The sequence below is a fragment of the Drosophila teissieri genome, chromosome X (assembly GCF_016746235.2).
Source record: "Drosophila teissieri strain GT53w chromosome X, Prin_Dtei_1.1, whole genome shotgun sequence".
NCBI classification, from domain to species: domain Eukaryota; kingdom Metazoa; phylum Arthropoda; class Insecta; order Diptera; family Drosophilidae; genus Drosophila; species Drosophila teissieri.
This window is the reverse complement of record NC_053034.1, coordinates 9,579,596-9,592,115: the sequence shown is the minus strand read 5'-3', so window position 1 is coordinate 9,592,115 and position 12,520 is coordinate 9,579,596. Positions and strand designations below refer to the sequence as shown.

Below are 12,520 nucleotides of genomic sequence, written 5' to 3'. Positions count from 1 at the left end.
TGACGAAAATGTACGAGCGCGGGTTCTTTTCAATGGGAATATGTCAAATGATTGATTGGTTCTTTATTTAAACTGAATCTGTATGTACTGTTGCTATTAATCTTTATATTATCGGTAATAAAAATAATTTCATTTATCAATTAGTGTGGTCGCATACTTATATATTCGGCAGCTTTCAAGCTACGGTCACACTTTTGGTTTCGCGGCATTTGCCGTCAATCGATAACATATCGCGCCTTCTGATATCGATAGACAGCTAGTAGTTTTGTTTGTAAATACAATTTAAATTAAACAAGCTAATATTAGCCATGGAACCGGTGGCCATCCGGCCGAAGGCACCAGGAGCGGGCAACCGCGGAGCCCTGCGGCTGGCAGCGAAGAAGCCGCCCAAGAAGCGCATGTACCACTGCGGCGTTTGCTTGGCGGGATTCCCTGGTCATCTGGCCACCAAGCGGCACGAGCAGCAGTGCGCGGCCAGGTTGAGGCGGCTGTTCGTCTGCCGCCACTGCCTGACGCTCTTCGGCGAGGAGGCGCGGCTGGAGCGGCACCGGGAGCGAAAGCACGTCGACGGTCAGTTCCTGTGCCTGCAGTGCGGCAAGCGGTACGCGTCCGCCACGTTCCTGTACCGCCATGTGGTCACCTGGCACGGCGAGCAGTCGCTGTTCTACTGCGCCATGTGCGCGGACAACTGCAACGATGTGAAGACCTTTAGCGGGATGCTGGAGCTTCAGCAGCATGCCGAGGAGGTGCATAGCCTGCGTTCCCTGGAGTCCACCGCCAGTGATGCAGGTAGGTATCCTGCTTAGAAACTGTTGTGGTGTTGAATATTAATATTGAATACAATCCCGGCAGGCAGCCAGGTCGATGAAACGGAGGACCTTGAGATGCTGGAGGAGAACATCGAGGACATACTGCCCAGCATCGACTGGGACGACGATCTGACCTTTGGCTGGCCCATGGACCTGAACAAGGAGTCGTGTATTTTGGACACTAAGCCAAGCGTTTTTGTCTGTCCCTTCTGCGCCAACGGATTCACCGGCAGTCTGAGCCTAGTGCGGCACCTGGAACAGGTTCACGAACGCAGTCCCCAGGAATGCTGCTACTGTGGCAAGAGCCATGGCAGCCGGGAAGCCCTGCGCTCCCACCTGCAACGTGTCCACGTTCTGTTGCGCGGTCATGTGTGCGACATTTGCCAGGCGGACTTCGCCACCGCCGATCATCTGAAGAAGCACGTGAACAGCCAGCACCTGGACCACCGACCGCATTTGTGTCCCACCTGCGGCAAGAGATTCGCTCAGCGGTGCCACCTCACCCAGCACATGGCCACGGATCGCGGCCATGGGCAAGGCAACTACGTCTGCCAACTCTGCCTGTGGCCCTTCTTCCGGGCCATCGATCTCGAACGGCATGTGTATGAGAAGCATCCGTGAGGCAGTCATCCTAGCGGGCATCCTAGCTATCTTCGGTGTTGTAAGTTACAACATTTCACGCCTAGAATTACGCTTAATATATTGGGTATTTATTCTTTAAAGTCCACATCGGGGGTATCGCAAATGTTTTTCCGAGCGAACTTGAACTTGAAAATCGTATCTTAATTTTTTTCTATATAATAACTGCTTACAAGACGCCTTAATTTACACCCTTAGAACTTACTGATACTATAAATAATTGAAATTGTTTTAGTAGGTACCAATGTTATTTAAGACACATCACTTTATAGAGTGCAAGATATATATCGCTTTTTGTTTGAACCGAGTTTGTGCGAGGGTATGCGAAAGTCGCGACGGCGCTCTCACAGCGTTAACAGTAGGTCTGATCTCGTGCAGCCGCTGTTAGCTGTTAGCTGCCAGCTGATCCGCTCCAGGCCCCCAGAGCAGCCCCAAGATCGGGAGAGCGCTGAGCGGATTGGATGTGAGTGGAGTGGAGCGGAGCGGAGAGCGTAATGCTGCGACCGCTGCTTACTGCTACTTCTACTGCTACGGCTACGGCTACTGTTATTGTTATTGTTATTGCTATTTGGGGACTGTGATAGGGGCGCAGTAACTTGGCCCACACCGACGACGCGACAGTTTTGAACGGAACTTGCTGGTGCTTGGATCGCAGCTCCGCCGATCTCCGCGAGGCTAACACCACCGACTTCGACTTCGTCGCTCAAATCATATATCACAAATCGCCAAATACAAAAGCCTAGTTGTGCACACCTATATATTTAATTTTTTTTTTGTTTGTTTACCGTTACGTGCTAAACCATTTGTGTGCTGGTGATATTCGTGTAGAACATAATAACATAATATTCAGAATTTTCGAGCCGTGTTTCCATAGAGTAAGTGATGGCTGTTGAAAAAATCATTTCAACACAAATCAGCAGCGTAAACAAACCAAACAAAACCAGCGCGACCCTCGACTGCGACTAACATTTAAACTGAAACTGCTTTTTGTTATTGTTTATATGTTTTTCCACTTTTGCCCCAGTGAAGCCGGGCCTTAAAAAAGCTCTCCACAGCGCACAGCCTTTTGTTATACTTTTTTCCAAATAGCTTTCGACCAAAACCAGAACACTGTTTTATCATTAACAAATGCAAAAAAAAAAAAAAAAAACAAGCAAAAAAATGAAAACAGAAAAGTACAATTGCAATTAACGTTTTTTGATCTGGCTGTTGAGTTATTCAAGTGGGCCTGTGGAAAACCCCTGTGAAAACTGTTGCGCTTGAATTCCCCAGCGGCTAAAAAACAAAGTCTAAGCCGGGCTTAATCGGTATTCAAATCAAACTGCGTCAAATCGCGTGCGAATCGAAGATTTGTGATTCATTAATGCAAGTGAACTTGGCTTAAATGTAGTCGCTGCCTTAAATTGCCGTATATCAAGTTGTTTATGATCGAATTATTGCGGATAAATCTTCAATAAAGTTCAACAAACTAAGGAGTTACTTTTTATAGAACTTTATAACAAACCAAATTTCATGTTTTGAATGGCCGTTTTCTAAAAATTATTTTGTTTTTAATGTACATTTGCGGGTTTATTTATTAAAAAGTAACACGTTTTATGATAAAGTTGGCTCACAAAAGTCACACCTAATCTAATATTGTTATACTTTCTAACCATTTTGTTTTGTAAAACAATCACGTTCAGCAACATTAAAATGCCCCATTAAGTTGTGTGCAAATATAGTATATATATTTCCAAATCGGAACTTATATGGGATGGAAAAACTGGACCAACAGTTTGCAAGGATTGTATGTCTTACAAAGAAACCATTCCTAGATCAAGATCTGTCCTAGTTTTTCAAAAACTTGCCAATATTTCCGCCTTCCGAAAGTTGAAATCGGTTAATCTTGAGCTCGCATTCCAGACGGCGCCGTTGACCCGATCCCTTTGGAAGCTATTGGTAGCCCTTTGGGGAGCAAATCCATAATTTATCTTGTAGAACTTGTAGAACCCACTGGCCACTGCCCATTGCCCATTGCCCTCCGGTAGCCGCCAGTTTTGCCTTTTCTTGTTTGTTGTTTGCTCCGCGGCTCGCCATCCACAGGGGCCCATGGATGCAGTGGAATGATTATCATGTCTATATTGTAATTGATTTGCCTGGGCGCATAGCCAGACGGGGAGACAAGCTCTGGGCCTGTTCCCTGATCTGCCACGCCCCCGCCTCCGCAGGCTTATCATTAACGCTCGAGTCTTCCTTTTGTTTTGGAATTCTTGTGCCGCAGGGGGGGGGGGGTGAGGGTGGAGCAATTGCCTGGCTGGGGGGCACTCCCTTCGCTTAATTTGGGACCGCCCAAGTGGTGGGGATCGCGGTCCCGAGATGATTCCTTTCGGTTTCTCGCCTTCTCCTTGGGATTACTGGAAATGATTTGATATCTTCGGTTGACGCACCGGGAAGGAATGCCTCGAAGGTGGGAGAGTAAATACAGCTGCCACCTGCGCCAACTTAATACAGATCATTTAGGTGAGGTCTATCGACTATATGATACCTGGGGAATAGAAATTGCATATAGGTACATACCTTCCTTAACATTTTTTAAGAAATGAAGGTTACTCCTTAAACCTTATTGCTTAGTTTGGTACACTACCTGGTCACATACGCATTGTTGATAGAATGTCCCAGAAGTTGGCATACCTCTTTAGTACGAGGTATTAAAAGCGAACCGCAAGCCTGTCGCTTTTGCAATAAGTATTCGCATTCATATTTATAATTTAAAAACGTGCTGAATTTTGTAATCTGTACGCAGTCAGTGCCTCGCGCTCTCTCTTTCCCACCCCAACTCCCCGTCTCTCTTTCTCTCTCTCTCTCTCCCTCTCTCTCTTTCACACTGCCTGTCGATCTGTAATATCTGCGCTGACGAAATGCCTCAGTAGCAACAACAACAATAACAACTACTGATAACTGATAACTGACTAGACGCGCAATGTTAACCGTTGAATCGGGTTGAAGAGACCTTCGATGCGGCAGGTTGTGCAATCATCAGCTTACCACACGTAGAACCAACATCCAAGTTCGCTTTAATTCCTTAAGCCAAAGTAAGATCCATTAAAATGCTTTTCAGATAGACTAGTGAATTATTCGAATACTTTCAAAAATCCAATTGGAAATTATCCCGAATTTGGCAATCCACTGTTAAGTTAACAGCTGTTATTGCACACAAAGCTTGTGCAGCAGCCGCCAAAAATGAAACACAGAACAACAACAACAAGAGGGCACAGGAATGTCAAGATGAATCACACAGGTGTGCGTGACACCTGGCAACAGAGAGAGGGAGAGAGAGAGAGAGACTTTTGGTCAGTCATATCAATCGGCATTTGTTTAACTGTTAAAAAGAGCCAAGAAAAGTAAGGAAACCCGAAAGGAAAACAATGATAGCTGATTTCTGTGTGCGTGTGTGTGTATGTTGATTGCAACACACAAAAAAACAGTTGTACACCCACTGCACCTAAAAACGCAAGTGCAGAAACACACACACGAATTGAAACTCCCAAGGAGTCCCGTTACATGGCGAGCTTAAAGCTATTTTTAACACCATCCGATCTTGCTCTCCTTCCCCTTTCACCTCCGCTCCCACACTTTCTGCTATCTCCTTTCCTGTGTTGTTGTTTGCACCACTCTCTCTGCTCACTTTGCCCTTCTTCGTCTCCCCGCATGCACTGCACGAAATCAGGACCACTTCACAAAGATCAACGCAAATTCTTTAGCTTAGTGTTAGGATGAGTAAAAGTTGGAAACTTTGGATATCTAAATATCTATATCTATATCCGGACATATGCATTTAAATTATTATTATTATCTGTATTATTATTATCTTACACACGGTTTGCAAAAACGTTTTTCGACTTTAAAACGATGCTAGCAGTTAGACCTTGTTTCCCAGACCCAATCTATATATTTTCCGATCCATGGGGGAGCATATATGTATGTAGCTATGTTTACATCTTCCCCACTTCCTTGTCTTCTATTTTTTGTTTTGCATTTTAATGAATGAACGACTGTTGCGATTTTACAATAGCCATCTATTTGTTGTGTTTTTTTTATTGCTTGCTATTCACTAGGCTGATAAAGCGCCTTGACCAGCAAGCTATAAGGCTATATACAAATCTGTATATATGTATCATATCATATAGTATGTATGCATGTACTACTGGGACCTATCACTATCACTAGGCGTGCGTTACGTTATCGACAGCCCAAGAAGAAGAAGCGCAGGCTGGGCAGCTGAAAGGGAAACGCGAACTGACCTATAATAAGAATTTTCATATTTGAGCAGTACGCAAAAAAGAAGAACAAGAACATGCGAACGCAAGGGAGTGCCGAGAATAAGAACAAATAATAATAAAATGCACTAAATGCCACAGCCGCAGTGGAGCCTGCACTGCAAATAAATTCATGAACTTACCAACTCGTATTGCAGTTTGCAAGTAGAACGCAAATTCTTCAGTTGGCAAGCAGAGCGCAAATTCTTTAGTTCGCAAGCAGAACGCGAATTCTTTAGTTCGCAAGCAGAGCGCGAATTCTTCAGTTTGCAAGCAGAACGCGAATTATTCAGTTCGCAAGCAGAACGCGAATTCTTCAGTTCGCAAGCAGAACGCGAATTCTTCAGTTCGCAAGCAGAGGGAGAATTCTTCAGTTGGCTCATGTTACCTAAGATTTATTTTCCACAAAATTGCATAATTTTTTCCAGTGCAACATAATCAGTGACAGAACGCTGAATGCTACTTTCATATGCAGGAAATACTAAGCTGCATACGCACTTGGCATACGAAATAGACCAAATAGAGCCCCGAAGACAGGAAACAGAGACTGAAGAATTCCTCCAGATTGCCGGCGATTACACAGGAATCCTGTCGCCTTGAAGGGTTTTAATGGCTTGAAGCCATCACTACACAAGTGTAGCTGATTTATGAGTCAGGGCATGGCCATAATAAAAGAGCCGTCGAACAAACGCGGCTCATTCATGGCCAAAAGTGGTGGTGGCGTTGCATTGTCTAATACCGTGTAAGCACAGTGCGCAGGGGAGGGCGTATTAGTTGACTCAGTCGTTTGGTAACCATCTTGAACTAGTCAGAATTGGTTGATTTACACAATGTATCACTTTATTGTTTTGTTACACCTCTAGAATTGTCTAATCGGCATTGTGCGTTAGTTGTTGAAAACTTTACGATTTCAATCGCAATAAAGGGGTGTTTATCTAGTGCAGCTGGTGACTAACGTACGGCACTTCCGGTCACCTGTCTCCTGTGCCCGCGACAGGTTGATTGCCTCATTGATATGCCTGACGCACCGTTTCGTACCCTCGCGAGTGATAAGACGTTTTTGTATCAATGTCAAGTTGGTTTTTTTCGCTGCTACCTCCATCGTTGGTCAACAACGCGCTCGCAACCGAAGTGACCCCAATTCGAATGGAAAACCTGCCCGCCCACCTCTCACCCACCCACAGCTGAAGAACACACCTGCCCGAAGAATTGACCCTGGTGTTGTTATTGTTATTGTTATTGTGGCCTAGGAAAACAATATGAATCTCTGAATCTTACTCTGACTCTGACATCTGCCAACCCCAAGTCGTAAATCAGTCAGAGGGAGTCTGGAATAAAAGGGCGACTTCACACCTCTCTCGGCATACAGAATTAAAAAAAAAAACTATATAAAAAAAAACCATATAAAAAAATCCAAATAAAACTATCAGAAGAATAGGAATCCTCGTCATCTCGAATCTTCGCGGCTGGAAAGAATTTTCCAAACCAGATTTAGCTGAACTATTTCATATATGACTCACCTTGCAATTGTTTACTTGCGCTAATTATTGAATTAGTAAACTATTAATGAATTGTAATAGCTGAAAGTATGTTAATCTTTATATTAATTAGTGGTTCTCCTCTTGCTTTTAGCTAATTGTAACAGATTCCGTGTCTTCAACCGTTGGGAGCTGCTCTTCCAACACATCCGCCTGGCCATGTCCCGCATCGGAAACCAAAACCGGGAGCTGCTCCTCCTGCCACTGCTGCTCCTCGTCCTCCTGGTCGACGGCAAGGCAGCGGCGGGCTCCCTGGTGTCCCCGAACAATAGGCAGCCATCGCAGCGGTTCTTCTACGCCGCCGCCACGTCCTCCTCCTCCACGCAGACGAAGGTGCGCCTGCTGCGCCAGGCGGACGATCCCAATGCGGCGCCGGCTGCACTGGAGGGCAGCTGCTGTCAAGGAGCAGCCGCGGAAGCCGGTAAACCATTGACGGTAAGACAAATGCTACAATCTAATTTCGATAATATTTAAAAGTAATATGTTATTGGGATATAAGTATGAACATATATTATTGGAAAAAGAGTAAGAATCAAGTTAAAATATTTGAAAACTGCTTTGAGCAAGTACATATATTTCATATGTTTATCAGATTCGGGTTGGAGTGATATAATTAAATGGGTTTTCTTAGAGTTTCGAGGGTAATTCCAGTTACTCTATTTTTGGGTTTTTCAACCCTGCTCAAAAAAAACCAAGAATGTGACTTTGATTTGCTGTCACTTTACTAAGTGTAAAGTTTTGCAGTCAAAAATGTATCCTACGAAATCCCATGAGTAAATCGCATTATTAGTTAGTCAGTGTGGTATGTAGTAAATATTACTATAACATCGGGCTGCATCTAGGTGGCGCCACTGTGTCGCGTAGAGACATCGCCTATTTGGGTCAGCGTCATCGCCGCCGTTTTGTTTGCAGCTTGATAAGGCGCAGCCTCGCTGCACAACCCCAACCCCAACCCCAACCCGATCCCCAATCCCCAATCCCAGAGCTCGGATCCCAGATCAGAGACCCCAATCCCAGACCCCAGACCCCAAAACCCCGCCAAAGATCGGGAGCAGCCGGTGGACAGTGGCGCCGTTGTCTCGGCATCTTCTCACGCAGCGAAAAAGGAGTAGAAACTAAACGAAGTTTACTGAGTATCTACGAAGCTGATCTGTTTACGCAATGAAATGAAAGCAAACCTTTACAGATGGCTATTTTTATATATATATTACTTTGCATTATATTACTAACAGTAACGGACTAGTAACACTTCATAGTGCAGCCTAAATTTCTCTCAGTGCGCGCCTTTGCTGCTTCTGTCTGCGTCTTTGGCATTGATAACGAGTGCCGCCTTGATTCCAAAACAAATAATTCGCATTACGCTTTTAATTGGGCGTTACTCACATTGGACCCCCACATCCCACATACACTTTCTAACCAAAAGTTTTGTTTGCCTCGCTGCCCAGATCAACAAAAGATTTCCTTCCCCGGCGGCGAAAGCAATGCAGATACATTTATGTAGATACTTTTATGTAGATACATACATTTATATTTATGGTGGAAGGGTTTGCTTTCTTGGGGGATTACGGTGGAGCAGTCATATTGGCTGGGTAAACAAGTGGGGGGATCGGTTTCTGGGCACTCGGCAAATACCAAGTCAGTGAACCAACTAAGCACAGAAGTCGAAACAAAAACAGTTCCGATATCGGATGGCAATTAGTGGTAGAAATGCGATTCACTTCCTGGAAGCTTATCAATAAATAAATATGTACATGGATTGGGGCATCTATTATTCCCGGTAAACATTCCTTTTGGAAATTAGTTCTGCGTAAATAAATGGTTATGATTAAATGGGAATATTGGAACTGCTAATTGTTGGAATATTTGTATCAAAAGGTGCTATTCATAGCTTTTCTTCTTTAAATTGATAGTCAAAAACTGAGTTAAAAAGCATGCAGAACATGCTTTTTTCTTATTATTCATTTTCGGTGGAAAAGTTAGAAATATAATTTAAGTTTTGCCTGCACAAATAGTTCTAATAGCACAGCTGCTTTCCTTACGATCGTGATTATCACGGCGGTTGGTTGGCTCATAAAATATGCCATTTCCTCGGCGATCGTTTGTCGTTTGCCCTTGAACTTTCTCCGCTTTGTGACGCAGTTGCTGCTGCTCTTTTCTATAAACATATGTATGTATATACACACATATATATGCCGATCTCCGCCAGATTGGACAATTAGCGGCTGGAGTCGCAAATGTCGCTAATGAATCATGGCCCAGAGCATGGCTACAGATACATACATACATACGTACGTACATATGTACGTGCAAATTGGCCGAAACTGAGAACTCGGCACGTGGTTACGAGGCGGATTCACTTGCTCCTCCGCCGCTGGGAACAGTCGAAATAGCTAGGTGACGCACGTTGGCGTCGCTTTGGTGTTTATTCAAACCATTTCTATGCACTTGCCGTCCGTTTTTCAATGGAATCACGGCGTCCAATCGACGGGGAGTTCGATTCGGAATGGGCAAACGGTAGTATTATGTGGTATATGGTGGTAGTGGCCAATGACTAAGTGGAAATGAATGTGCGGGTGAGCTGAAACCATGTCCCATCCATCTTACAGCTGCCACTGGCCGTGTCCGCTGAGCTGACCAACGTGACCGCCGACTACGATGTGTCCGGCGAGATGCCCTCCTCCAAGGGTGAGTACTGGGACATCACATGGCATATCCACGATATCCAATCATCTTTCGCTCTTTGCAGAAAACTTCAAGCGCAGCATCATGAAATGTAAGCATAACTAATCAAATACTCTTGCTTTGATATACTCTCCTTTGAGCCTCGCACTACCAAGATAGTTGATAACCCCATCCTCAATCTGCAGCAACTGTGAGGAATGCGACGCCGGCGAGCTGCTCCCCGCAACCGACGATCGTGGAGCTGAAGCCGCCGGCGGAGGATGAGGCCAATTACTACTACATGCCAGCGTGCACGCGCATCAGCCGGTGCAATGGATGCTGCGGCTCCACGCTGATCTCCTGCCAGCCGACGGAGGTGGAGCAGGTGCAGCTGCGGGTGCGCAAGGTGGACCGGGCGGCCACCAGCGGTCGCAGGCCGTTCACCATCATCACCGTGGAGCAGCATACGCAGTGCCGCTGCGATTGCCGCACCAAGGCGGAGGATTGCAACGTGTATCAGTCGTATCGCAAGGATCTGTGCCGCTGCGAGTGCCACAACACGGACGCGAGGGACAAGTGCCTGGAGCAGGCGGAGAACAAGTACTGGGTGGACGACAACTGCACCTGCGTCTGCCGCTACAACCAGAGCTGCACCACCGGCACCGTCTTCGATGAGACGCAGTGCAAGTGCACCGACGTGAGTGGCTCCCGATAGGACACAACTACTACCCTGAGGCTCCACGGAGGCTCCCTTGAGGCTCCACGGGCAGGGATTGGTCTGGGGATCGGTTGTGCTCGTCCAGGGTTGGTTTGCGGTTGGTTCCTGGTGGTGGCTCCCTAGCTTAAGCGCTCTCGACAAGTTCCTCGCTTATTTATTGTAGTTTTTCCCTACAGTTGATAGTTTCTTAGCAATTTATAGAACTACTTAATAATAGAGTTTAAAAGCTCTGCGCGAATTCTTTAGCACTATAGTTTCTGCCAAGGAGTTTCCGTTTGATTTGATCTTTTAAACCAACCAATTATATTTTCCAAATAATACAAATAATGCAGTTAAAGTAGTTAGCGAAAAACACTAAATAGCTATTAGTTCACAGTACTCAGGTCCCACTGTCTCGTTTTTGGTTGTCGTTTAATCTTAGAGTAGACTGTTTTAATACCGTTTATTATTGTTTATTTGTTCAACTGCTGGCACACACTCCATATCTTTTACGTAATTTAAGTCACTTTATAAATGTATGTATGTTTTCACCGCTGTTTCTTTTGTGTTTCGTTTTAGATTAAAAATGTCGAGTATTATTCTTAGAGTCCACAAAACACAACACACACACACTACACACAAATTTGTTCGATTGCGAGTCCTAAAACTCTTGTGATACTGTTAAATTAACTTTCTCGAAAAAAAACGAAAAAAAACTAACTTTAAATTAGCAACTTCTGCTTAGCGATTGGTTAAGGATTGACAAATAAATGAAAATACATTTAATAAATATAGCTGAGTTGAGGCAAAAAGAGGGAGAAGGGAGTTGCATTGTGTGAGTACTTGTCCTGCTTAAATGTTTATTGAACCCGCTCAGAATTGCTAATATCTCCATCTGCATGTCTAATCTATCCTGAAAAATTCAAATATTTCGATAACGCCTTCCCAATTTCCTGCTTTTAGAGTTATTCCGCAATGAAACACTTTAATTTGTTAATTAATTTGATTTAATTTGATTTACCCTTCTTAGCCGGCTGCACCCATCAATGTTTTGGATCGCAAGCGCTTCATTGTCCAGGCGGTACAGGTGGACCCCGATAACACCACCCTGTACAGCGTTTGAGGAGTACGAACGCCAGCTTCCTAGCGGGGAATCCCCGAGTACTGAGAAGGCAATTGCCGGGGAATTGCACCGTGTACTTTATATTATTTATAGTTACCGATTAAACCTAGGCTAAAACTGCAATCCCCCTTACACTTAACACACAGTATTTACCCCCTTTTGCAACCAAAACTTTAAATGGCTGCGCAGAAATCTCGGCTGAAATCTCCACTTTCAGATACACTTTCAAAAGAATTTTAGACCCTTAGAGATTTCTGCGCATATCCTGTGCATTAATTTTTATGAATTTGTTTATATAACTTTTTAAGCGCCTTTCACTTTGTCGCGGCCCTGTACACACTTGTTGATTTCCGTTTGTTTAAGTTTTAAGTCATCCAAAATGAGTTGTCCACAAATTAAACGCTTTCCAATAATCCGCCGTACTTCATTTGCATGTAACTTTTTTTTGTAAAAAACTGTTAGACTTAAGTTTACGTAAAGAAAATACAGACAAAGTATTGAATTATTCAAATGTATTTTAATTCACATCGTCTTTGGGGGATAAACTGGTGTCAAGTTAAAAAAAAATTGAATGTACGAAAAAATGTTATTAAATTTGCAGTATTATTTAAATGTTATTTAAGCCCATGTTATTGGTGGCGCCATCTGCGAGCACTTTAAGTAAACGAACATAGCTCCATCTATGGGTAGTAACCAACACTTTATGCTACTTGCAACTAGCGCCATCTATCGTCCACGGCTAGTGTATATCGATAGAA

General features: G+C 44.3%; 2 protein-coding genes across 3 annotated transcripts; both read left to right on the top strand.

The window, feature by feature from the left end:
* The first annotated feature begins 243 nt into the window (after positions 1 to 243).
* LOC122623093 (zinc finger protein 343) lies at positions 244 to 1,892 on the top strand. Its single transcript, XM_043802024.1, has 2 exons — positions 244 to 789; positions 853 to 1,892. The coding sequence occupies exons 1-2, from the start codon at positions 309 to 311 to the stop codon at positions 1,428 to 1,430; spliced, it is 1,059 nt and encodes a 352-aa protein (XP_043657959.1). The 5' UTR covers positions 244 to 308; the 3' UTR covers positions 1,431 to 1,892.
* A 179-nt stretch (positions 1,893 to 2,071) lies between these two features.
* Positions 2,072 to 12,267, top strand: LOC122623094 (vascular endothelial growth factor C). Of its 2 annotated transcripts, XR_006326377.1 has the most exons (7): positions 2,072 to 2,323; positions 7,376 to 7,716; positions 9,888 to 9,966; positions 10,028 to 10,054; positions 10,149 to 10,639; positions 11,219 to 11,474; positions 11,670 to 12,267. XR_006326377.1 is itself a non-coding variant. In XM_043802025.1 (6 exons), exons 2-6 carry the CDS (start codon positions 7,441 to 7,443, stop codon positions 11,760 to 11,762), a joined length of 966 nt encoding a protein of 321 aa, XP_043657960.1. In that variant the 5' UTR covers positions 2,074 to 2,323; positions 7,376 to 7,440; the 3' UTR covers positions 11,763 to 12,267. The 2 variants fall into 2 exon arrangements, 1 of the variants encoding a protein (XP_043657960.1); XM_043802025.1 differs by lacking the exon at positions 11,219 to 11,474 and having other exon boundaries at positions 2,074 to 2,323.
* The last annotated feature ends 253 nt before the right edge of the window (positions 12,268 to 12,520 follow it).